This window comes from Lissotriton helveticus, chromosome 10, assembly GCF_964261635.1.
Source record: "Lissotriton helveticus chromosome 10, aLisHel1.1, whole genome shotgun sequence".
In the NCBI taxonomy this organism is placed as follows: Eukaryota; Metazoa; Chordata; class Amphibia; order Caudata; family Salamandridae; genus Lissotriton; species Lissotriton helveticus.
The window spans coordinates 1,096,509,754-1,096,534,976 of NC_136071.1; the positions used below are offsets into that span (position 1 = coordinate 1,096,509,754).

Genomic DNA, 25,223 nt, shown 5'->3' on the forward strand with positions numbered 1-25,223 from the left:
GGTCAATCACTAATCGATATACTGGAGGTGCATTTGGATCAGTACGTTTCATGACTGGAATGATAGGAGAATTACATACATTGGAGTCAGTCTCTACAACCACTCCTTGAGCAATAAGCTCGTCAATAATTTTGGATAAGGCTGCTACAGCCTCAGGTGGCAATCTGTACTGTCTGATTCGTGGCAGGACTATACCTTGCTTGAGAGTCACACGATGGGGTGTGATGTGCATAAAACCTACATCAGTTGGACCTTGCGCCCATAGATGCTGCTGGACATTTAGTAACCTTGGATCAAAATCACGTAATACATAGTGACCTTTGAAGTCACGCAAAAACAATCGGACTCCTTCTGGGGAGCAGCAAATAACTGCGCCTAATTCTTTCAGTGTTTTAATGCCTAACAAATTTTCTGGACATGATTTCGTAAGTAACAAATCAGTAGTTCGGGACAATGGACCAACTTCTAGGGAAACTGGTTTTGAAATCTCGTTAACAATTGGCTTTCCTGAAAATCCAAGGGAAACATTTTTAGAGCCTGAGAGCGGAGCCCCTGGAACCTCGTCATGACTGATAGTAGTCCTACTTGCCCCTGTATCAATCAAAAACTTTCTGTCTTTCCCTAATACTTGACTGTGTACATAGGGACCCTCTTGATCTACAGGTATCTCGATGAGAGGCAAGCCTACCTCCCTCTCTAGGCTGTTTCATGAATACTGTTGATACTCTGGATACTCTGACTGAGCATACTGGTACATTTGCTGTGTAACATGCTGTGTTGCAGCGATAGGCTGCGGTGCTGGAACTGTCTGTTGTGCATTCTGTGGTGACTGAGAAGTCTGTGAAACTTGTTCTTGTCTAGGCGGACGTGGTCTTTCTTTAGTCTTACCAGTAGCTATGTTGTGTTTCAGAACTGCACACTCGTTTATAAAATGACCTGGCTGTTTACAATAATTGCATGTCCCTTTAACGGGAGCTGCAGGATGACTGGCTTGATTCGGACCCCTCTTCTGACTGTCTTGTGGAACAGATTGTGCAACTAATACTTTCATTTTCGTATCTTTCATACGTCTCCTTTCATGTTCTTGCTCTTCCCTGATTCTGTTCTGGTGATACTGGAGCATCTGGAGCATTTGGGACGGAGTATTAGCTTGCCAACTACTTTCGACTTTCAAAACTCGATTTTTAACTTGTGGACTTGAATTCTCGACTAATTTAGTAACAAAGAGATGAGGGTACGACTCACTACCTGTCTTCAGACCACTGTTAATTATAAAACATTTTTCAAATCTAGAATAAAAATCACTAGTGTCTTCATCCTGTTTCTGTTTGCATGCTGAGATTGCATCCCAATCTTCCTTTTTCGTGGCTAGTAACCTTGGCAAAACTTGAATCAATAACTCGGGCAATTCTTTACATTTGTCCCCAAGACCGGTACCTGGTACTCGTATTTTATCTTCAGCTTCTAGAGCTGTCCAATCAATCTTTTTCTCTCCCACCTCCCATTCTTTTTCCTTGAGTTTTTCATATACCCCTGCGGGCAACAGGACCTTTAGCATTTTAATGATATCAGGATACGTGTATTCTCCCATACGGAGCATGTCTTTTAATTCTCGGTGGAACCCTGCTGGATCTTTGTCGTGACAGGGAATTAATTTCTTCATCTCTAAGAGTTCCATCTTTGTGATAGGGGTGTAAACAAATACTCGTTGCATTTCACCACCCGCTGTCCTAACTGGGTGTACTTCTCGTAACGGATTCTGTCTATCTATGTAAAATGATTTACTTTCTGGAGGTGAGACGTGAACAAAATGCGGATTCAGAAACGTTCTATATTTGTGGCGCTGTTCTAGAATGACACTAATTAATTCGGTACCTAGACCTCTCCATCTATACTGGAGTAACTCGTTCAGAACATCATGTAACGGACCTGGATCAGAATGTTGTCCCTCATACAGTGTAATGAGGTGCTGGATCATATACATACCCACCAGTCGCTGCTCGGCTGGGGGCAGTTTCAGAAACATTTGTGCCACTATTTCATCTGGAAAAGTGGTAGAATCAGTAGTCCATCGGACTGCTGATCGGGCTAATTCTTGTTCATGCATGGTACTAAGTTCACTATAACCGATACGTGATTTCAGAATGTGATCGGTAGCTTGAAATACTTGCTCTAGAGAACCTTGTTCTGGTGCGGGAAGATGAAAAACTTTCTTGTGTTCTGGACGTGAATGTCGGTCGGGAAGTCTAGATTTACCTACATACGCTATTCTGACGGTATTCTCGTCTTCTACCTCTTCAGTAGGAGAGTCGTCTTCTTTCTCGGACACTTGTGCTGCTTTACGTTGCTCGTGCAACCTTATTATTTCCTTACGAATTTTCTTGTACATACTCTCTATACTACTGAGTGTCTTGTGTCTACCCTCGGCTATATGGTCACTCCACCTGGTCAGGACTTTCATTTCTTCCGGATCTTTATCCGGATAATCTTGTTCTCTTATTAAACAATTAATTAGAAATTTTAAAAGCATGAGCTGGATCTCGACTTTTCTTTGAGACATGGCTTCGCCAATGCTTCCATGATCTACTCCTGTACGGATGAAACGATATATTCTGTCTAGATATTCTTTCATATTTGGTAGGGTGTCCAAATATTCGGTCACCCGTCTTACACGCAATGAATATATGACCATACCATCATCGCCTGGGACTGGATCATAACGGCATTCTGTAAGAGCTCGTTTGATATCTGCAACTGACTGATTTTTGGGCGACCGCTGTAACGCTCGGGCATGTAGCTCGAGTAATGTCACACGTCTGTGTTGAGGCGGGGTTCCAGGAGGACTTCCCCCCGAGGCCCCTAAACTAGAATCGTCGACGGGTATTGTACGTGCTGGCAGAGTGACTGATGTAGCGGGTACATGTACTGTAGGCTGGACCGGGGGTACCGTAACAGGTGCTGCAACGGGTGCCCCGGTGGCTGGAGGAACAGGAATTACATTATTTACGGGAGCTGGCGGAACAGGATTTGCATATTCTGGGACTGTATCGTCCAAATAGGACGAGAGAAAAATATCAGCTGCGGTCGGTTTGTGACGTAGCTTAATCGGAACTAATGGCGGCGGAAAATTACATGGTGCTTCCGGGGTTGCTTTTGGCAAGCCCTCGGCAAGAAGAGGATACATACCCTTAATAAGGGCATTTCCCTGTCTGTCTGACTGTTCGGCTTTAACTCGTTCACCTATTTCGATTAATTCCCTTTCTTGGGCTCTTTCTGAGGATTCCCTACTTAATTCTGTTTTTCTGATTTCTTTTTCTGTTCTTCTATGAGATTCTTTGCGCCATAACTCGATGGCATCTTTCTGGGACTGTCTGGCTTTCTTTTTCCATAATGCTTCTTCTACTCGCATGATGCACTCGGCATCCCACGTACCTGATACGGGCCATCTATACTTTTCTTCTAATTCTTTGGTGTACTCCACCCATAAGTCTAGATATAATATGGCACTTATGCCATGCTTTTGATACATAAAATGACCTGGACTGTCCCTAGGCGGGACAGGAACTGCTTCTTCGAGCAGACCTTTTCTGGTTTTTAACTGACGTAACTTTGTGAACAGAGGCATAACTTAGGCTGGAGTCTGGACACAATACAATACACGATAAACACAGTAATAACTGAAAAACGAATCACTCATACCACGACATTGAAAACACATGAAATAACATTTAGAATAACAGTTCGGATAAAATACTACCTGGTATACTGAGAACAGAACACATGAATTTTTCGAGAACAGAACTTACTAGAATTTACTAGATGCACTGCTAAAACAGTACGAAACTTACCGGTCCCATAAAGAGACACGTCAGGACCCGCATCCACCTAGGTGAACACTTCGTGTTGGATCTGTGTACCCAAACCCACGGACCAGAGACAAATTACTTTGACCCTGTCTAGATACTACCCCAGCAACGGTACTCACCGGGCAGCAAGAACGGAAGGCCTCGGACTGGACTAGACTGCTACGATGAAGGACATACGAACTTCGGACTTCAGTTACAGGTGGGCCTCTGGATACCTCGGACCTTGGACTCTCGGCTTGGGCTCTGGTCGGGACTCGCCGCGTTCCTCCACCGCCTCGTCTGGACGCTGGACCGCAACCTCCGTCTCCTCCGTGGGCCTGAGGGATACTTGAAGCAGAAATATCTGCACGTGCACGGTATGGTTCCGTCACGGCTGCAGAGGATCAGGGGGCCTGCGTGGCTTCTCCGGCGCGTGGGGAAAGGGCAAGTCCCTATTCGGGCGCCATTATGTGGTAAATAAATAAATTATTACCGGATCTATTTTTGACTATAATCAATAAACAGGTAGCTCAATAAATAAGAGTCAAGATTCGAGGTAGTTGGAGTTGACAGGCTTTAATCAAGCATAAAGGACAGGAACAGGACAGCCTGTACGGGAGTAGGATGGCAGGGCCCGACAGCTGTCGGGCAGGATCTGGGAATTGGCTAGCGTAACTTTTAATATGGGTGCACAGTATATATATATCAAAACAAATGCATTACATTCAATACAGTAGGCGTAGCAGTAGGCGTGGTTCGTAACAGTCGCGAAAGATAAGGGTAAAATGATGTAACAAGAAGGCGTGTACAGGGCGTATACATAGACATGTGATGTAAACGTAACAGAATATGTCATAAACGGGGCGGAAACATGGAGGGGGCTACCTGAGCAGCTGGGACCTCTAACCTAGTGGTGCGCGCAAACTGGCAATGACGTGTTACCAGGGAGAACTGGGGGCTATGACTTCTGCGCTAGAAGAGGAGACTAAAGTCTGGAGTGTCAGAGCGACATGTACCCAGGCATATCTAGTATCTGTTGTTTAGAGTACATGTTGATAGAATCCAAAAGTTATCAGGGCAAAGGCTAATAGACTCTAAGACTGGTGCATGCATTATTCTATATGTAGTGCGTGTGCGAGGAATATTCTATGAACATTAATACAGTATTTCTCTTACATGGAGACATAAAGGCTAGACCATGACGGAAACTATTGATGCGATTCAGTAGCTTAGGAATGCAGAGAAGAAGGGCTGGACTGATAACTAGAAACATAACATACTCTTGGCAGACTGGGAGGCAGAGCCAGGCCGGGCCGGGCACTGCGAGGCATGAAAGTAAGCTAAGGGTCAGGGATACAGGTGGGGGCTGTATCGCTCCTCGGAGAGTGTTCAGGAGACAGGAGCTGAATCTGAGTCCGGGCCCTTTTGAGGCCTAGAAACGGGGACAATTCAATGAATTAACGTGCACACTGTAAAATGTGGCAACGTAGGTTTACATAGGCCTAATATTCGTTGCTTTCACGAAGACTGGAAACTGGCATACTAGAGATGGACACAACTGTAATTGCGTCTTTAATCGATCAGAAGGGAATACATGCATATCGATCATGCACATATAACATAAGATGGGGAACACGTAGGCACATACAACATGGCAAAATTTACTTTTCCACAGTGCGCTGCATTCACTATTCTGCAGTGAAAAGTCTACTCTGTTCTATACCTTTGAAGGGACGGGAGGCTGAGTTTGCCCTATTGATCTGTAATCGCCTGCCCTGCTGGTCACACACACCGATATCAGCGGCAAGTGTTGAACTCTAAGCCATCTTGACAAGCAAACACTTGAAAGGATGATAACGTGATAGAAAGGATTTAGAAGTTTGGGATATGAGATTGACCCGTCCAAGCACAATTTTCCACTGATCTTTGAGAGTGTAAGAAAAGGCTACTAATTAAAGTTATCTCCTTAACAGTCCGAAGTATGCTGCATCAGCCCATTTGAAATAGTCAAAAGACAGATTTTACTAACATCTATTTAGTAAACCCTTGAATCACTAAATTCCTAGTATGGTCTTAAGAGTACCGCCACAATTGTATGTCAATCTTTCAGATTTAGTAAGTACAGTGTAGTTTGACAGTACTCAAAGTAGGCAAACCTGTAGCAATTTCTTGCTCATTTCTGCATGTAGCAATTTCTGTTATGTGGGACCACACTTATGTAAGTTGTGATTGTGGCCTAATGAGCGAGTCGCATTGGGGCTCCGAATTGTACCAACTCGCTATTCCTTGGTGGTGAAGTAGGCAACTCGCTCTCAGGCTTGTAGTGCGGTCCAAGTTTGTACATGGGCGATACTCGCCAAGGTTTTATGTATTTGGCAAAGGGGCTTTATCATCTATGCTGGGGTTAATGGGAGGCCGAAGAGCCAGCTACAAGTAGAGGTGTACAAAGTTTTAATTTGACCTAAATCTTGCATAGATAACGATTATTGCCCTACCTTCTCTGAATTTTCTGCCTTTTTTATGACTTCACCGTGGGGTGGTTTTTATTTTGTTTTTAGGTCTCCAACGTCTGCAAAAGACCTATTGGAAACTTACAATGGCCTTGGAGCCCGATCATTCCTATCATATGTTGCCTTTCTTGTCCCTCTAGATTGCTTGATTTTTGTTCAGTAGCTTGCCTTCCGCTTCTCGCATGTATCCCATCACCTGGGGAGAGTAGCTTGCTTACATTCCTTTTAACTGCATGACTTTTAACCTTCTACTGCTCACTTTTAAGGAACTACTTTCTCTTCTGTTTGGGTGAGCACTCAGCGCACATGTATTTTCCAGCTTGCTCCCATATATGCTTTGCCTACTCTCTCTGCACTACATATTGCTCCCACATGCGTGCTTGTCTCTCACCCGAGTTGCATTTTCCTTCATGTGCTTCTTCCTTAGCACTCACTCGTGCTTTTACCTCCTCGCCCTCGCTGTTGCTCTCATCCCTCTCACTGCACTGCGTGTTGCTCTCTTCGTCCACCCGCTTTTCCATTGCCACAGGCCATTTTCCATTTTTATATATTTCCTTTTTCAGGAGGACCAACCATCACATTTCTGCCGGTCGCACTGCCGAAAAAAAACCACGTTAGTGCCAATTCAATGTAGTTATCTTTTTTTATTTTACTGATCCATCTTAAATTAGTAAATAAAAAAAATGGCTCCCATTTCACTTTGTTGGCACAAGCATATGTTAATGGATGGTAACGTGTGCGTCTATGTGAAGACGCATTTACATGCATAGGTCATCATTAATGTGTAAACCTACAAAATGATGCAGCCGCCAGCAGTGGTTGTGCCTCTGTCATAAAAGAAAAAAATTGTCATGTTGCATACATTTTGGCAATACCGTACATGTATAAGGTATTTCTTTTGCGCTAACCTAGCCAAAAGCAGCGGAGTGCTCTACAGAGTCAAAGATGACCATAAAGTTAATGAGTGAAAGGAGAGATAGCTGTGAACAGTTAATGCATTTTGGTGTAGTGTTATTCACAGAGGTGAGTCTGCAACTCTTTCCTAAATTGGAGCAACGTTGGGGCATTCTTGATGGATATGAGGATGTTCCAAATCCAGGGTGCATAGATGGAAAAGGCCTCCTGCCTTGTGTTTTGTCTGTTTAATCTTCAGTTTGATGGTGTCCTGGCTGAAGGTGTGTCAAGAACCACCAGAGATGGTGAACTTGTCTGAAAGCTAAACAGGGCTGCTGTTGTGGTTGTTGTCCAGTGTGAATCCCAGAAACTTGGCATTTGGTGAAAGTTGGGTTTCGAAGCCTTCAAGTTTCATGTGGAGCCAGGTTTGTACTGTTGGTAAATAACAGAAATGTTGTCTTGAGTGGGTTCAGGTATGTAGTGGGCGCCCTGGTCTGGATGATTTGTAGTGTTAGAGGCACTGGATGTCTTATGTAGAGAAGACTTTCCAGTAGAGAGGTCTGTATCAGCGTATTGTCTTCTTTCCCAGGCAAATTTTGCAGGTGTTAATATTTCCTCATCATTGCTACCTGCCACTGAAAATGGATATACTATTTTCTCCCAAGTTAACTTAAAAACTGTTTTCATTTAGATTGCACAACTGAATGGATATTAGTGATATATTTTTTCTCTCGAAACATCTTCAAAGGAGCGCAAAAGTCCTGTTCTTTTATGCAGTAAGCTTTGAGAACTAAAAGTAGTAATCCTATTTTTTTTAAAGTAATCCTAGTATTTGCAAGAAATTTGTGAGAAAAATGTTGTAACTACTCAAAGCCCTTGTTTTTCAGGCTGGTGTGATTTGAACTTGCCATTGTAGCCCAACGATTGCACCGGTTCCCTGGTTTACACTCACTACAGTCCCTGGAAAGTTTCCGAGGCGGGCCTGTACTATAGAAGACGGATGTGGTAGCTTTATTAATGATATGCCTGCTGATGCAGTGTATGTGCAGCATACCGTACATGTATGTGCACCATACAGAACACCTGCATGGCCGACTCGGCCTTCATCATTCGGAAGTCTTGTTAAATCAAGTGCCACTGGGTTAAGTTATTTATAGTGCTATGAATATAAATATTTAGTAGTATGTGCTATATAAAAACGTGTTTAATGATGCAACGTTATAATAGTTGTGCTTAGGAAAGAAGAGGACACTTTTTGGATTAAAGACGCCACGTCTAAAAACATACAGTTCAAACTGTATTTAACAGAATGCTACACATTTAAAAATAAAAAGTGGGGTAGGTGATGGGATTGATAAACTAATAACGTTAACAAGAAGACCAAAAACTCTGCAGCATGTTAAAGCTTCCTCGTTTTTTGGCAGAAGGAGGCCAGTTTTCTGTGCCGGCGTGTATTCCCACACGTATCCCATGCTCTCAAAGAAGAAAAGTAGCAGATGGGCCATACCTGGAATTTCCCTGTTCTGAAGAGTACTTGTGTTGTCCTATATTGTAAGTTACTACAGACGCCAGTTTGCCAGTTTTGATCTTCCTGTAACATGTGGAAGCATTCTGGGAGTTGTAGTCCCGATTCATTTCATGTGCAACAATTGGACTAGCTCACCTATAAGTAAAGATCACCAATATGAAAACACTGTGACTGCTGACTCTGGCCACACGTGAACCATGACGGCACCATGCAGGGGCCAGGGTGAAAGTCACTGCCTACAATTGAAATATAGAATTGCTGTTACTCACTCTTTAACAGTAACCTGCTGAGAAGTGCGGGCAGTCTCCTATTGAATGTACTGCAGTATTGCTGAGAAGTACAGCTACTCTCCTTTTCAAAGGAATGAAGTGCAGCTACTCTCCTTTTCAAAGGAATGAAGTGCAGCTACTCTCCTTTTCAAAGGAATGAAGTGCAGCTACTCTCCTTTTCAAAGGAATGAAGTGCAGCTACTCTCCTTTTCAAAGGAATGAAGTGCAGCTACTCTCCTTTTCAAAGGAATGAAGGGCAGCTACTCTCCTTTTCAAAGGAATGAAGTGCAGCTACTCTCCTTTTCAAAGGAATGAAGGGCAGCTACTCTCCTTTTCAAAGGAATGAAGGGCAGCTACTCTCCTTTTCAAAGGAATGAAGTGCAGCTACTCTCCTTTTCAAAGGAATGAAAGGGCAGCTACTCTCCTTTTCAAAGGAATGAAGTGCAGCTACTCTCCTCTTCAAAGGAATGAAGTGCCGTTACTCCGTACCGGACAATACCTGCCCATTTAAAGCACTGGTCATACTAGAAGTAGCGGTAAGTGACTGACCGACCTGGCCATATCTGATAGATCACCCTCATTTGGCGGGTGTCACCCGCCTTGTACTTGTATATAACATCCCAGGGCTTTAAGTGGGCCGGGTCCCGCCGGTGCTGAACACCGGCAGTTCTAAAAAGCAGGTGTCGAGCCGTGTCCCTATCGGGATCTTCATTTTTTCCCTCACTCTCCGGGTGCTGTTGCTGCCTGTCCTGGACACTGTCCTGTATGTGAGGTGTGACCCCTGCTGCTAAGGGTGCCCGTAGAAGCAACTCCCAGGTGTGAAACCTCCCTCCATTGTGTCTCACCCAGCAGGGAGGGGGGGGGGGGGGCAGGAAACGAGGGGCTGCCCTTTGGGAAAATCCTACTGACCCGTGAGTGACAGCGACTAGACACGCCCCCTCGAGGACACTGCACATAAAGAGCTGCTGGGCCGGGTGTGGAGTGAGACACCAGCAGTGACTGACCCGGGCGCACTCCCAGCCTGCCGGGCTCCAGATTCACCCACACTCCCTCCGGACTCACTCCGGATTCAGCCCATACTACGGACTTACTCCGGGATCGGCCCACACTCCAGACATCAGCCCGGACTCACTTCGGATTCACCCCATGCGTCGGACTTACTCGGGGTTTGGTCCACACTCACTGTGGATTTAGCCCGATCGTCGGACTTACTCCGGGTTCGGCCCACATTCCAGACTCCTCAGCCCATCATCACTGCGGATTCAGCCCAAACTTCAGAGTTGGTCCAGATTTCATTACAGCCGCAGGATGCCGAGGCCAGGGAAGGCCCCAGAGCCCCTTCACTCTTCCATCGGGATCCTGTCCATCTCTGCAGGTAGGACCCATACTGCCACTTACGTCTTATTTGATGCGATAATATAGCGCTAAAATCCAATTAAGGCAGGCAAGAGCTGTGTGAACGGAGAGTCCAGGGCTCTGTTTAGTGACCAGTCTGACAAAATGCCTCCTCCATAGGCTTTAATGTTGTCGCCAACTTTCCAAACCTATCACCCCCCAAAAAGTGTTCATTCCCCCATTAACCTTAATGGAATCAGTCCAACACTTGAAGACTCCCACGTTGCTGAGGGAAGAGGTTGACGTGTGTGGATGGCACGGGAGGCGTGCATCGGACCACTAGGCCACACCTCCCCACTGCATTCCAAATGTTTTAGTCTCAAGGAGCCCCACGGACTTCCGCGTGTCCCGTAAAGCGATGCCTCTGTGCAACATTTGATTTGGTGGTGGGGGATTAACGAGGAACTACCACAGGCTTATACATAGACACTGGCCAGGCAGGCCCCTTAAAGTGCCAGTGAGAAGGGGTGGGGGTTCTGCAGAGGCCTCCGACGTTCTCGGACTAGGTTCCCAGGGGCGTATCTGTAGTACATCAGGTGCTGTAGCACCGGGCCCCATGGGTCTGATGGGTCCACACTGCACCCCAATTATACCTGTTGTCACTGACTAAATAACAGAGTATGGTCCTCTGTATCGCAAGCATGAAGGCCCTTGACACATCTGCTCGCTTCCCCACCGCATCCCTGCCCGGTCTCCCTCATCTCCTCTCAGCCGCCACTGTTGACGGAAGAGCTCGGGCATGAGGCGCGGGGCACGTGCACGGCCTTCCTTCCGACTCCACTTAGCACAGACCCCCTCTCCCCGGAGAGCGCCGCGGCTCGGGTCACGTGACCGCGGCGCTGACCTCATGCCAGAAAGTCTGGAGCGCATTTGCACTCGGCAGGGAAGTCTGCTCCGGAGCTGCAGATGCCGTCACCAGAGGAAGTTTTCCAAGGGGTCGAAACCAAAGAGAGGCGTCCGGCGGAGAGGCTCGTGTTTGTGTGTGGCTGTTCTACTGGAAGGAAGATGGGATGAAGGGTACGCCAAGTAAACAAGGCAGGCGAGCGGCTGGATGGGGTGGAGAAGGAGAGAGGGCAGAGAGCCCAGGGTCTGGTTACAGTAGATCGATGCTTGCCTTCGTGAAGCTGCTGAGGAGAAACTGCTCATCGGCCCAGCAGAGGTTCACGAGGCCCAGCTGATGCACGCGGAGGGTAAGAGGCTTCTTTGTGCAGCACGCGTGCACGGGTTGTTTTCAAAAGTCCTCCTGTGTTTGCTTTCTTTGTACGAGGTCTTACCTGTAAATATCTACCTTAGGAATCCATTTTCTTTATTTACAATTGATGCTTCGTTAGGTCACACCTTTTAAATAACAATTTCGATTTCCATATACTTCTTGTGTTTCTTTAACGATAAAAGCGAAGGAGACCCAATTTGTATACAGACCTTGTGACCTCGTTGCACCTGGTTCTTTCTTTCATCATGTACTCGTTTAATCGGTGTGAACTCTTTATGACGTCTCCGAGGATGCACCAGCTGGCTGCAGCACAGTATTCACGGTGGCAGTGTGTCCTGTGTCTTTGTGAGTGGAAGGAAGTGCTGGCTTCAGTCATGCTGCCAAGATGCTTTCAGATGGCACCATTTTAGTATGGATATATGATGATACCACGCATACTTTTAGCACGCAGACTATTACCACGCAATTTTTACAACGCATGACCCTTTATCACGAATACCTTTACAACGCAATACACTACAACGCAGGTACTATTACAACGCATACCATTACAACGTAAGTATATAATATGTTAAAATAATGTAATTATTATTATTTTTTTAAATTATTAATTTATTATTTTAATATTAAATATTTTATTTAATTATATTTTTTATTTATTAATTTGTAAATATATATGTTAACAATACCCCTGTACTTCAAAACCCAAACCCAACCCTGAAACCTAAAAATACCCCTGTACCCCAAAACCCAAACCCAACCCTGAAACCTAAAAATACCCCTGTACCCCAAAACCCAAACCCAACCCTGAAACCTAAAAATACCCCTGTACCCCAAAACCCAAACCCAGCCCTGAAACCTAAAAATATCCCTGTACCCCAAAATCCAAACCCATCCCTGAAACCTAAAAATACCCCTGTACCCCAAAACCCAAACCCAACCCTGAAACCTAAAAATACCCCTGTATCCCCAAACCCAGCCCTGAAACCTAAAAATATCCCTGTACCCCAAAACCCAAACCCAGCCCTGAAACCTAAAAATACCCCTGTACCCCAAAACCCAAATCTGAAACCTAAAAATACCCTTGTACCCCAAAACCCAAACCTGAAACCTAAAAATACCCCTGTACCCCAAAACCCATCCCTGAAACCTAAAAATACCCCTGTACCCCAAAACCCAAACCCAACCCTGAAACCTAAAAATACCCCTGTACCCCAAAACCCATCCCTGAAACCTAAAAATACCCCTGTACCCCAAAACCCAAACCCAATACCCCTAATAAATGTTTTAAAAAAAAAGATAAACGTACCTATACTTACGTTGTAACGGTATGCGTTGTAATAGTATCTGCGTTGTAGTGTAATGCGTTGTAAAGGTATTCGTGGTAAAAGTACTTGCGTTGTAAAAGATGCGTGTTTATGGTATTACGTTGTAAAAAATGTGTGGTAACAGTTGTATACCTTTTAGTATATGTGTAGTAAATGATGCCACTGATGTCCGTACTACTGATGCAGGCAGGGGGCCGCAGTGGGATGAGACAAAGGACCACCAGTCTGCTTTGCAATGCAATAAGGGTGGGCGTAGTTCGCGAAGTAGCGGCGAAGTGCACTTCGCACTACGCGAACTTCACGTAGCACTACGCGAGCTGCATAGTAGCATGTTCGCACTGTGCAAGATGCGTTTTCAATGATTGCACAGTGCGGACAAGCATCCGGCACTGTGCAATCATTGAAAACGGCATCGTGCACAGTGCGAGCTGTAGTTTTCTGCTGCTCCAGTAGATTTACTCGAGCGGCAGCTTTCTCAACGCGAACTGGTAGTTTCTCATCGCGAGCGGTTGCGAGCATGCGCAACCACTCACAAATGAGAAACCTGACCTTCCCGCATTGAAAATCTCGCCGGGGTGTCATTTTGCTTGCTCGCGGTCGCGAACATGACGTTGAGGACCGCGAACAAGCAAAAAATGACCGCTGCACTACGCGTGTTCGCACTGTGCTACGTGCAGCTCGCTAAGTGCGAAGTTGCGCAAACTACACGAGCGTAGCGTAGTGCTTCGCCCAGGGTTACTTTGCATGAGCCACCATACTGACTTTCAGCATCTTCTGACCCGTCTGTAATCTGGACATTCTGGCGTTAACTAAATAAAGTAATAGGAGAACCTACCTGGGTGCATGTTTGTTGCGCTGTCTTGCGAACACTGCTTTGGGTGGACGCTACTTTTGTCACATACTGATTTCCAACAGTGGTATTCATCCTCGTTCGTTAACAACTCCAGGATCTTCTCTTGATTGAGCAGCTCTGAGCCCAGCAGACTTGGAGCCAGATGCAGCAAAGGGTTTTGCCCATTCTGTGTGTGTATGAGAAAATGTGTTCATGCATATGGCCCTTAGAGCGGTAGATGTTTACTGACACAGTTCGGTACCATGTGATATCCACCTCTTGTGGGTTTTTTTCTTTTTCTTTTCTGAAATGGGACCCTGCTGTCCTTTTCCTTTACGTTGGGATTAGTTTGGGACTCGGGAGGAGGGGGTGGGTCATTGGTATCCCTGAGGGGAGGGATGAGTACCAGGGGATTACAATTAAAGCTTATTAGTGAAATCAGTCATTCCAAGTATTCAAAGTAGCGCAGGCTTACATTCTGTGAAACATTGTGTGCCGTCAAAGCAGTTGCAAATCTTTTGCTCAAAGTAAAAGCTGCCTGAGATGCTCTACTTCACAGAAAAGTCATGGAGGGTGCAGGAAGCTGACGCAAACTGACTGCTGCGGTTGGGTAGAAATGGCAAAATACGTAAGCCGCAGAGAAAAAACACATCTATAACGTGTGGGTGATGCAAACTGAGGGGGCAAGCAAACGAACAGATAGGCTAAGAAGTAACACACCATCAAGGCACAAGAACAAGTACCACCCTCCTGCGTGCCATCAAAAGAGAGGCCACATGCATTACCAGAGCATGTTCAAGTACTTGCTGCAGTGAATCTACTACCATTGATCTCCTTCCAGAGCATAAATGCAGAAGTAGCTGGGGTGTCACACAGTGTATCACCTAGATTCCTTATGCAATGAATGTGTCCTCCTGTAACGCAACTGGTGCTATGTAAAGCGCTCTGATACCTGATACCTTCGGGTCAAATTTGCGCTATATAAAACTCCGTAAAATAAGGAACATGGTTGGTTGCACTGCAGTCCATTGCACCACAGCGCCTCACATTTGCCAATTTTAAGACATGTTCAACAATAATAAAGCTTTCTTTGCTGTTGCCAGCTTACCAGCCCTCATATCATGCATGTCATATTAATACCACCTGAAGATGCAGGATACTTACACAGGAATTGGAAACATATTAGCTCCATAATCATACTGGTAATCCTGGATGGCGACGACCGCTTCACCAGTGCGGTAGCCAAGCACCCTGATATTAGACCAGACTCGTGTATATTGAAACACACCGTAAACCAGTAAGTGATTTGAAAGTGGGCCTGCGCAGGTAAGGCCGTCTGCTAGGTATACGTTACATGTATGGCCATGCAAAACCATGAGTTTTTGGCATCCTATACAACATGGATAATATGGACTAAATTCCCCGTCATGTATGGCCAAGGTTACATCTTGAGACCAAGACACAGGACACTTTACATAGCTACACGTACCACAGCAGTGTAAGCCCACAGCCAAGCACATAGTCGGTCACATGCCTGGCTTTACAGAGCAGTGTTTTGGCTTTCCCAAGTACTGATTCTTAATCTCTCCCAACAAATTTTTTTTTTTTGGCCTCAACATCGTCTGTGATATGAAAGTTGCACATTACACAATTTGTTAGAGGTGTATGACTCGTGAGAAATACCCACATAACGGTGTGAAAGCACACAAGGACAGCATTAACATGGGCCGAAAGACTGACCCGGACACACAAGTGGGAAGTATAGGGAGACAGAAATTATACTGTAGTTCTTTACCTGCAAGTTCAATAAATAAATAGCTGCGCATTACACAAGTGGGAAGTATAGGGAGACAGAAATTATACTGTAGTTCTTTACCTGCAAGTTCAATAAATAAATAGTTGCGCATTACTTGCATGTGTCACCGAACAACACTACCAACATAATGCTTTCACAGACGAACGTCTGCATAAGTAATACCAAAGTAAATAATGAAAAAACAAATCAACAGCTACGTCACACTCTTGTATGTATGCATCTCTCTGCCAAAGTGCATAACTTTGGGAAAACAGTGACCGCAAAAACAATTCTAGTAATCTGAACGATGCAAATAAAGATTGTAAGTTGTGTAATGTGCAAGATGTCCGGAGGACATAAAAATGGCACTGTTTTGTAAGTGATCGCTTTATCGTTGACTTCAGGGTTTACAGTCCTCATTCTTTTCTGAGCCTTTTCCTTTTGGTCACTTGTTTCTAATGGATGTTTTGAATGTTTGCTTGCTCCTGCGTAGACCTTACTTGAACTATTTTAGGCTCCAGACTGGACCAGGATTGTTTTTTCTTTCATAGCTGATTACCATGGCAAGATGGTACTGGGGTCGTATCAGTAGCAGAGTCGCGAGGATCCCCAGTTGTAACAACACCAGGTGTACAGCCTAGAGGACGCCATGTGTGTCACCCTCACAGCTTCTTTAACATCAGTTCCTTTCTTTTGGTGCCTTCATCAGCACAGGATCCAAAAGCTTGTCCAATAGGGCAACTATGTTTTTTTCGATGATTAGAGTGGATGTCCTATTTATGAGTTCCAATCTAGTTAAGGTTGTGGGGATGTAAGCCATCTCTAGTTATATTCCTCTGGTTATTATGGATTAGCTTTAATTGGTATGTTCATTCTGGAAAGGGTGTATTATTTACATTCACTGTGCTAAGAAAGGGTCTTTTTCAGCGGATTTGTGAGGCAGCAACCTATCTGTCCTTCCATTGTTTTGCAGAACAGTACTGTTTTCAGAGGAGAGGGAGGAGTGCTCAGTTTGGAACAGCAGCCCTTCGGTCCTTTTTAGGTCTGATTTTTATTTTAGATGAGCTGTTGTCAACTGTCCTGCAGAAATGATGCTTGTGGGGTGGCGCAAGTAAGGTATCGGCTGGAGTAATATCCCTTCTGCCTTTTATAGCATTCTGTCTGATGGCTCATTCTACCCCAGATTTCTTCCCACCCTCTCACCACCTCTCTGGCGGATTGTCTGTTCTTACCTTTAACTATTGATTTTAGTTACTTTTTCTTTGCACTGTATTTTAAAAATATTTTAATTTTAACCCATAACTCGGGTGTACAATGTAGCATCAAGCATACACAATCCAATCAACAGCCTTTTACCACTCCAGCAGTTCACCTTTTGTAACGTGTTCCCAATGCTTCAAAGACCTCTGATGGGAAAACTCGCCTCTCTGGTGTGCATTGTTTTTAATATTTCTAAAACAGCCACATGTCGTCATTTGTGCACTTTGACTCTTGTCTGTTAATCACACTCTGTATCCACGAGAAGCTATCCAGCCATGCATATTACCTTGTACTTTGGCATAGAGTGTCACGCTGGCCAGAAACCTACACTTGCAAAATAAGATCCAGCTATTTGTTACATAGTAGATTGTTTCTGCTTTGCAGATCTCATTGTATTGCTAGTTTTGTTTCCTACTGACCCATTGTGGCAGTTGTTATGTAATATTGGCTTTTGAATAATACATTCAGTCCTTACTTACTGTGAGTTGCAGAACTGGGCTTTGCATTGAATTGTAATGATCCTATACTACTTTCATATGTGATGCCTCGAGTAGGTAGTGACCCCTCCTGGAAACGTCCCACAACTGTTCTCGCCAATCCCTCAGTGTTGGAACCTGAAAGAGTGCTCAAGTCAGCAAGCTGCTGGACTCCACCTCGAATCAAATTATCCAGTACTCCTAGTAAACTCTTCTCATAGAATTCGTATCTACGCATATTAATGTGTGAGGATGTGGTCTCCGTGGGGAGCATGCTACGTCGGCAGAAACTGCACCGTGGCATACACGCTCCAAGATGATTTTATTCATCAGCCAAGCCTTCTGGGGCAGGGAGATCCTATATTGGTTTACCAGGATTCGATCCATGCCCAGTTTTTGAGATATGCAAGAGAGAGGACCGTTCTATAATCATTTGTCTTATAGACCGGGTTGAATTGATGTGGCCTTCCTGGACCTGTGTTGAACAAATGCTGCAGGAGATCTTTCAAGCGCTGGCAGCAGACTAGTGTCCCCATCTGTGCCTCCAACCATGCAGCCTTAGTTTACTGAAACTCTTCCCCCCAAATGCATTTGGTGCTGTTGCACCCGGGACATAGGCTTACTTGCGCTCCATTTGTTTTGTAATCTGATCACATGCATAAGACCTGCCAACTGCCTCCATCTGATGCATGGTATTTTCTCTCTTCACCCGGTCACCAGGTGAAGAGGAGCCAGTATCCCACAGCGAGCACAGAGGGTGCTGAAAAGTCCTGCATAGAGTAGCTTTGCAGCTTTGAGGCTCTTCACCCTCCCCCATTAAGGGTTTTATATCCACCCCACCCCAGTGAAGGTGGGCTGAGAAACCTTTGTTTTTTTAATATTAAGAGGGTAGGAAAGGCTTCGTAGGCTGCAAAGGAGTCGGTCCTTTTCCCGTGCCCTGAACTATCCGTTTCTCCTCCAAGGTTCTTCAGCAGGGAAGCGCTAAAACCTCAGTTCCTTTCCCCACCCCGCTTACCTCACGCTGTGAAAAAGTTCTCTGGATTGGCTGATCTGCATGCATAGTGCATGACATAGCTGACCCATGATGAAGATTCAGAGATTGCTATGAGAGGGCTGGGAGAGCAGGGCACACGAATATTGAAAGCTCTTTGGATTCAGGAGACTGCTGTTTCTGTCGGCGCTTTGGTGATCACTAGAAGCAGTACATTAGAATAATACTTTTAAATTACCTGAAATGTTTTCAGATTTTTGCCTCAAATGGAAGGTGACATCTGCAGTGAAAATCTATGGAAACAACATTAAACATATTTGAGTATTCATTAAATGACCAAAATGGCATAGACAACTTCACATAGCACTGATTGTAGTTCAAACATTCCTGAGGTGTTTGAAAGTAAACAAATTGAAATCTGGAGGCTTTTTGTCCCAGTCACTCAGGTCCCTAAAGGCCTCCTATGTGTGTCTTGATGTCAAGGTGTCTGCCGTCCTGCCATACCTCTCTCACTACCCTTGCTGTCCTGGTGCCTTGTACTCTGCACCTCGCCACAGCTGCCTGTTGTGTCTCTGTGTGTCTATAGAGATACAGCTGCCTGCCACGTTAGAACAAGATAGGAAAGAGCCTACCCCAAGTTACTAAAGTGACTCGAGTTGAGTATCGTCTCAGTAAATACTCACTTTTCAGATGCCTCTAGCCAGTCAAGCCTGAAATTCAGCTGAGCGTTCGTTAATTAAAATAAGCGTATATCAGTCGGTACTATTGGTGTTAATCAATGGCTAGATAGCCTGTTTTACCCTGCTTACTTGGACCAAGTCATTCCTCCTTGCTTTTTTTGTGCCTCTCAATACGTTCTGTCTTTTAAACAGTATGCCTGTAATTACTTAACTAAAATTCAAAATTCTTTCGAAATTTCCATAAATTGTAACGCGTTATGAAGTATTTGTCCGCAGATTTGGACTGCCCCTGGTGGCCTTTGGATACTCTGCTTTTAGAAAGCACTGCTTTTTTCATTCCAGTCCTGATGTTCCACCAATCAGGATATAATACCAAATGTATTGATTACTGACTCAGTTCTTGCTTACACACAACCCTGATCCTGACACCCACCTCTACTTGTCTCCCTTTCCAGGCCATCTCCCGGTCTTTCCGCCCAACGGTGTCAGTACAAGGCAATGAGAGCACAAGGTTCCATGGCTCTCATACTTGTGGCCAGTGTTCTTTGTGTTGCATATGGCTTCCATTGGAAACCTTTAGCGTGAATAATTGAATTGGAATCTGCTTATTCATTGCAGTAACATCACAACAGTGTTTACTTGAATTAGGTAACCACTGTTGTGACGTCACATAGGTGGAACGCTTACTTCCGTTTTTCCTGCTGCTCCGCCTGGGTGTCCAGAGACCCCAGCGTTGCAGCAGAATAGCAGTTTGTGGTCTCCTCCCCCTTCTCCTAGGTCACTACTGACCGAAGGGGGCCTGGAAAACATGGGCCGTGCTATGCCTGTGCCAGCTGCCTTCTCTTCCCCCGTCAACCTAGGTCTCTGCAGTGCCATATTAAGAGGGAAATGAAGCTGCGCTGGCGAATTACTCTCACAGAGGCGCGATCAGTGGCACTGTTAGTCTGGGTTGTGTGTGAAAGCGAGAAGTGTGCCTTTAGGCTAGGTTTGGTTGAGAGGCTGATATGGTGATAGGGGGGTGGCAGGATGCTAGGTAATTTTTGGGCACATGTAGCAAATCTGCCTTTTTACATGGCCATTCCAGATTTTTCAATTTTTTCAAGGCCATATTCCACACTTTTGGAGACAGGAAGATTTTCCTGTATGAAAGATAATACTGATACGACAAAATAATCTCTGAATTATTGCAAATGGTCTGAAAGGAATATTAAGGCCTTGTTTTCCCAGAGAAATGTGTGCCACTGCAGCTGAGTTAATGCCAAGTGGTTTTGGAGCAGAGTTTGTTGATGCATCAAGTGGTTTATGAGTAGGGCTCCCGGTTTTATGGTATATATTTTTTTGCCATTTCCGTCTGTATTTATCCATATTTATTTTTTGGGTATTTTTTCTGTATTTATCCACATTTATTTTTGCCACAAGCAAAAGACGACGCTACAGCTTGTATTTTTCCACATTTATTTAAATTGACAATGCAAACATGCGCTCAGTTGGTCAACACTGTACATTCATCTGAAAACGTTGCAATTTGCAAAATGTACCAATATGCTTAAAAGTGCTATCACAAGTCTTTGTCTCAGAGCCTTGCAGTTTCTGTCATCGGCAGAGTGCTACATCCTCTCCCCCACTGAACACCATACTGCTCCACTGAGAGAAACTCACACGGCCTTCAGCTGCAACCCAATTGTGCCTCGCTAAAACCACCTGGAAGCAACTCAATTCAAATTATGCTCTAGACTACAGTAATATGCTGCCTGAAAAAAAAGTAACAACATACCGGAAAAAAGCAAACACTCATAGTGACTACAACTTAAACTTTTACACTCATTATTCAGAAATCAATGAGTGTTTTTGCGTGAAAAGCTAACAATGAAAAGTATAGTAGCCCTTCACTCACAAAATCTGTACGGTGGCACTAATGTGTTTCAGTGTAAATAAAACCAATCTGCCAACCTTGTGACTACTCGGAGTTGCTTTATTTAGTTATGTATTTATTGTTTGTATATTAAAACTTTTTTTCTCTCCTCCTGAGGCTGCATTTTGCAAAGACATTTGCAGCAAAAAGTGTTTCTTCTTTTTTTGGATCCATTTCATTGTGGTGCTTAAACCGACTGCCTCTTATCTCCTCTCTCAGCCCACGCACAATAAAGCTCTTAATTTGTTTCCCTTTTTAAAACAATCTCATCTTGAAAACTTCTCTTAATCCCCCACATTCCTGGTTGGACTACTGAGCGTTTGTTTATTCATGGCTTCGCCTCCAGCACACAGGCAGCCCCTGAGACCCTCCTCCCCGAGTGCCAGTGTGGGGATTTGGCCGACCAAAAGAAGGGAGGGGGGCATTGGGGGGTGGGGGGAGGGGGGGCGACCCTTACAGTACCTGTCCCTATATAGCACTCGCCAGAGCTGCTGGTTTTCATTTCACCGAAAGCTCTTTCAAAGGGACATATATACTGTATTATACTGGTATTTATGTAGCGCTTCATCGACAGCAATAGTTGTGTGCAGGACCTGCTGGATGAAATCCCATCCCACTTGGAGTGCATCTCGTGATGTGTGGCACCAGCAACGTTGTCGGCAAGGGAAAAAAGTTGGCGAATAACATGCAATGTTTTTAAAGGATTCCAAATATAAATGTTTACACACTTTTTTTATACTCTCGTTGATACGATTTCTGGAGGTTTTTATTCTTTAGGTTTGATGTTTGTCTTTAGTTTCCAGAAGTAAACCCCAGTCTGTGAGGAAAAAGCAGGTGCTGGTGCAATCAGCAGAGTGACGAGGCAGGGGCTAAGGGGTCAAAGCACCACAAAGCCTCATTAACAAGTAAACGGTCTGTCAAAGACCTGTGAAGTACTCGGCTGTGTGTGTGCCCGGATGTCTCAGCCCGGGCCGACACCTCTTAACCCTCTAAGGAGGGGGGAGACCAGATGGTTGGGGGTGTAATTCTATTGATATATTATAGTATTTTCCAGTTTTTATATTTAAATACAGATAAAGGAAAACTTGTTTTCCGTCTGTATTTATATGTAAAAATCCGTTTAAACGGAAAACCGGGAGCCCTATTTATGAGTGATGTTATTGAGAAGTAGAGAAACAAGCATTTGCAATGCAATAGGTCTCGCATTTGGAAAGTTTGAGCTATTGGTCTTGTAAATGACAATTTTTTTATTTATGTGTTTTTGAAAATAGCTAAATTAATCGCTTTGTCATTTACAATGCCAATAGCTATAACTTTCGCAAATCTGACACCTCAAATCAAATCAAAATTAACTTTATTCGGTTTTCAATCAGAAAGCCATAAAAGTACAATGATAAAACATTAATTTCATAACATGTTAAAATTATTCACTATTTAAAAAGAGAACGGTGCTTTTTCTAATATCCATGATTTTATGTGTCTCTGTGATTTTTATAAATTCGCGCGATGCCTGTGAGGCACAGTTTAAGATAGTGTGCCACAGGTTTTGACACCAAACTGTTTTCCAGAAATTGCAACGCCAAAAATGCAGGGCGGCATCTTCTGATCTTCATTATATTTAAAATTGGTAAAATCCATCTTTTACGAAATGGGGTATAAAATTTACAAAAGAAAACAACGTGAATTGTGGACTGAGGGGAAATAAGGTCACAGGGGCATGGTATCGAGTTATGTGTCCATACGTTCTGGGTGGGGAATAAGACCATGATATGGAAGAGGTTGAACCTGAAACGAGTGAGAAGAAGTCTTTCAAATTGTGTTAGGTCATGTAGCAGATACGGTTGGATTGATGGAACCAGTTGGATCATTAAACAGTGTTGAACTGATGTCTTTCTTATTTCAGTCATTATTCTCAGTTGAGTTAAATGGGACAGACATAACTTTTTTAGGTCCTTTTTTGTTATGTCTGTTACTGACTGTGGTTCGTCAAAAAACCTCGAAAGGCCAATGTCTATAAGAAAAGATTTTACGTAACATAACCATTTTATCTTCTTCATGTGGTCTAGCTTCACGCAGTCCTCGATAATTGCTCTTGTGAGGTGGCATTCATCAGTGGCCCATATTCTTCGCCACAGTAATATGGGTTGGATCTTAATAATATCAGTAATATGTTCCAGTCCAAGTTCTAGATGACAGCCAAAGGTAGTTGTACTTTTTGGGACTGCTAGTAAAAATTTTAAGAATGCATTTTCCACTGTCTGTATGTGTTCAACATTTGCTATTCCCCATACTCCAGCTCCATAGATCGACGTGCTAATGCATTTTGCATTATAGATCTTAATCATCTCAGCCAGGGGTCTTTTTCCTAGACGGAGAGAGAATGCTTTTAGTGCGCCGGCTGTTTTGATTAGTGACAACTTGCGTGCATTGATAACTTCTTTCCATTTAAACTCCTCATCAATTGTAACGCCAAGGTAAGAATACGTTTTCGTTCTTTCGAGGGGGAGTTTATCCACGAAAATTGTCTTCAGTTTTTTCCCCTTACTACCAACATGCATCACAAAAGTTTTTTTGATGTTAACTTTTAAATTCAAACTTGACATGAAAAAACAATAGTTATTTAGAGCCTTTTGCAACTGGATTGGGGTACGCGCGAGAATCACCGCGTCATCGGCGTACAGTAGTGCCGGAATTGGACGTCGGGCGATTTCTGGGTAGTCTGTTACTCCTTGTAACATGGCAGCTTCCAATCCGTTGGTGTAGAGCGTGAATAGGAAGGGGGCCAGCACGCACCCTTGCCTTACCCCCTTCTGTATTGTGAAGCTGTCTGTGAGTTGGCCTTCGGTCCCGTAGCGTACTTTTCCCGTGGCCCCAGAGTATAACTCTCGGAGGAAGTCTACAATTGCTGGCTCGATCCCCATATGCAACATTATTAACCAAAGTTTTGAATGTTCCACGCAGTCAAACGCTGCCGTTAGGTCAACGTAGACCATGTGTAGGCTAGTTTTTGTTGCTGTTGTATATTTTCCGGCCAGCAGTGTTAGGTTCAAAACTTGGTCTACGGTGCTCAGTCCAGCCCTAAACCCATATTGAAGGTCTGAAATTTTCCCATGTTCTTTTGACCACTCCTGGAGACGATCAAGAAGTATCCTCCCTGCCATTTTTCCGACCGAATCCAGGAGGGAGATGGGGCGATAACAGGAAGGACTGTCCCTGTTGCCTTTCTTGAAGATGGGTACCAAAATAGACGTTGACCAAGAGTTGGGTAGTTTAGTTTCTTTTGCTGCGTTCAAAACTTTGGTTAGCAGAGGGGACCATAGTTCAGGTAAAAATTTGTATAAATCCATGGGGACGGAGTCCGGTCCTGGCGCTTTGCCATGTTTAGCAATCTCTATTGCTTTCCTTGTTTCATTGACAGTAAACTCTATGCTTATCGGGTATACCACCGATGGGAGGAGAGGCGAAGGAGCCGAATCTACAAGGTTTTCCTCTCTGAAAACCCCCGAAAAATGCTGTACCCATTCCGCCGCGTTTATTGCAACATCTAAGGCGGGGCCCTCATTGTTTCCGTTTAAAAATGGAGATTTAACTATTTTCCAGAATGCTGCGCTGTTTTTTTGAGTGCTGCTGTTTGTCAGTTGGGTCCAAAGGTTGCGTTGTATCTCTTTTTTCCTTTGTTTAAGTGCCTGCGTATATGATTTCCTTAATTGCGCTATCTCTTCTCTGGTTCGATCTTTTTTTGCTAGGGCTTTCTAGGCCTTTGTGCACGAGGTATTAAACCAGCCTTTCCTTTGTGCTTTGTTTCGCGTTCTGGGTTTGGTTAGTTCGTTGGCTATTGTTTTCACTATTGCATCATAGCTGGTCAGGATATCCGGTGCCGTTGTGGCAGGATTTAGGCAGTTTACTATGTGGGTCCTGCATTTTTTAATTATTCCTGCACTGAATGTTTCTTGGTCTATGCTGCCCCATTTTAGAGTGAACCCATTCAGTCTGTTTAAAGTGAGTGCTTCTTGGTGCAATAAACCCAGATGATCCACGGCTTGGTTTTTACGGTGAGCAGATTCTAAATAGATTATTGTGAGTGGGTAGTGGTCACTCAGTGCGTTACTGTTTACTGCGAAGTCCTTTATGCATGCAGCATTATTTGTGGAGACTAAAATGTAGTCAATTAAGGTTTGAGCACCTCTTCCGTGGAAAGTTGAGGTAAACTGGATTGGCGGGGTCTTTATCCTGTTTGCGAACCCTAGATCTAGCTCAAACATCATGGCCTGCATGATGTTTCCTTCTTCCGTGTG

At 44.3% G+C, this 25,223-nt stretch overlaps 1 protein-coding gene across 4 annotated transcripts in view; it reads left to right on the forward strand.

Annotated features, from left to right (window-relative positions):
- Positions 1-25,223, forward strand: part of CLCN5 (chloride voltage-gated channel 5) — a 393,445-nt gene that overhangs the window by 182,010 nt on the left and 186,212 nt on the right. Inside the window, exon 1 of one of the 4 annotated variants that reach the window (XM_078663828.1) lies at positions 11,481-11,631. The exons of the other annotated variants lie outside the window; for them this stretch is intronic. Coding sequence (XP_078519954.1) covers positions 11,619-11,631 — 13 coding nt within the window. The 5' untranslated portion in view covers positions 11,481-11,618. Of the gene's footprint in view, positions 1-11,480; positions 11,632-25,223 lie in introns of those variants that run through there. 4 annotated transcript variants of the gene reach the window in all.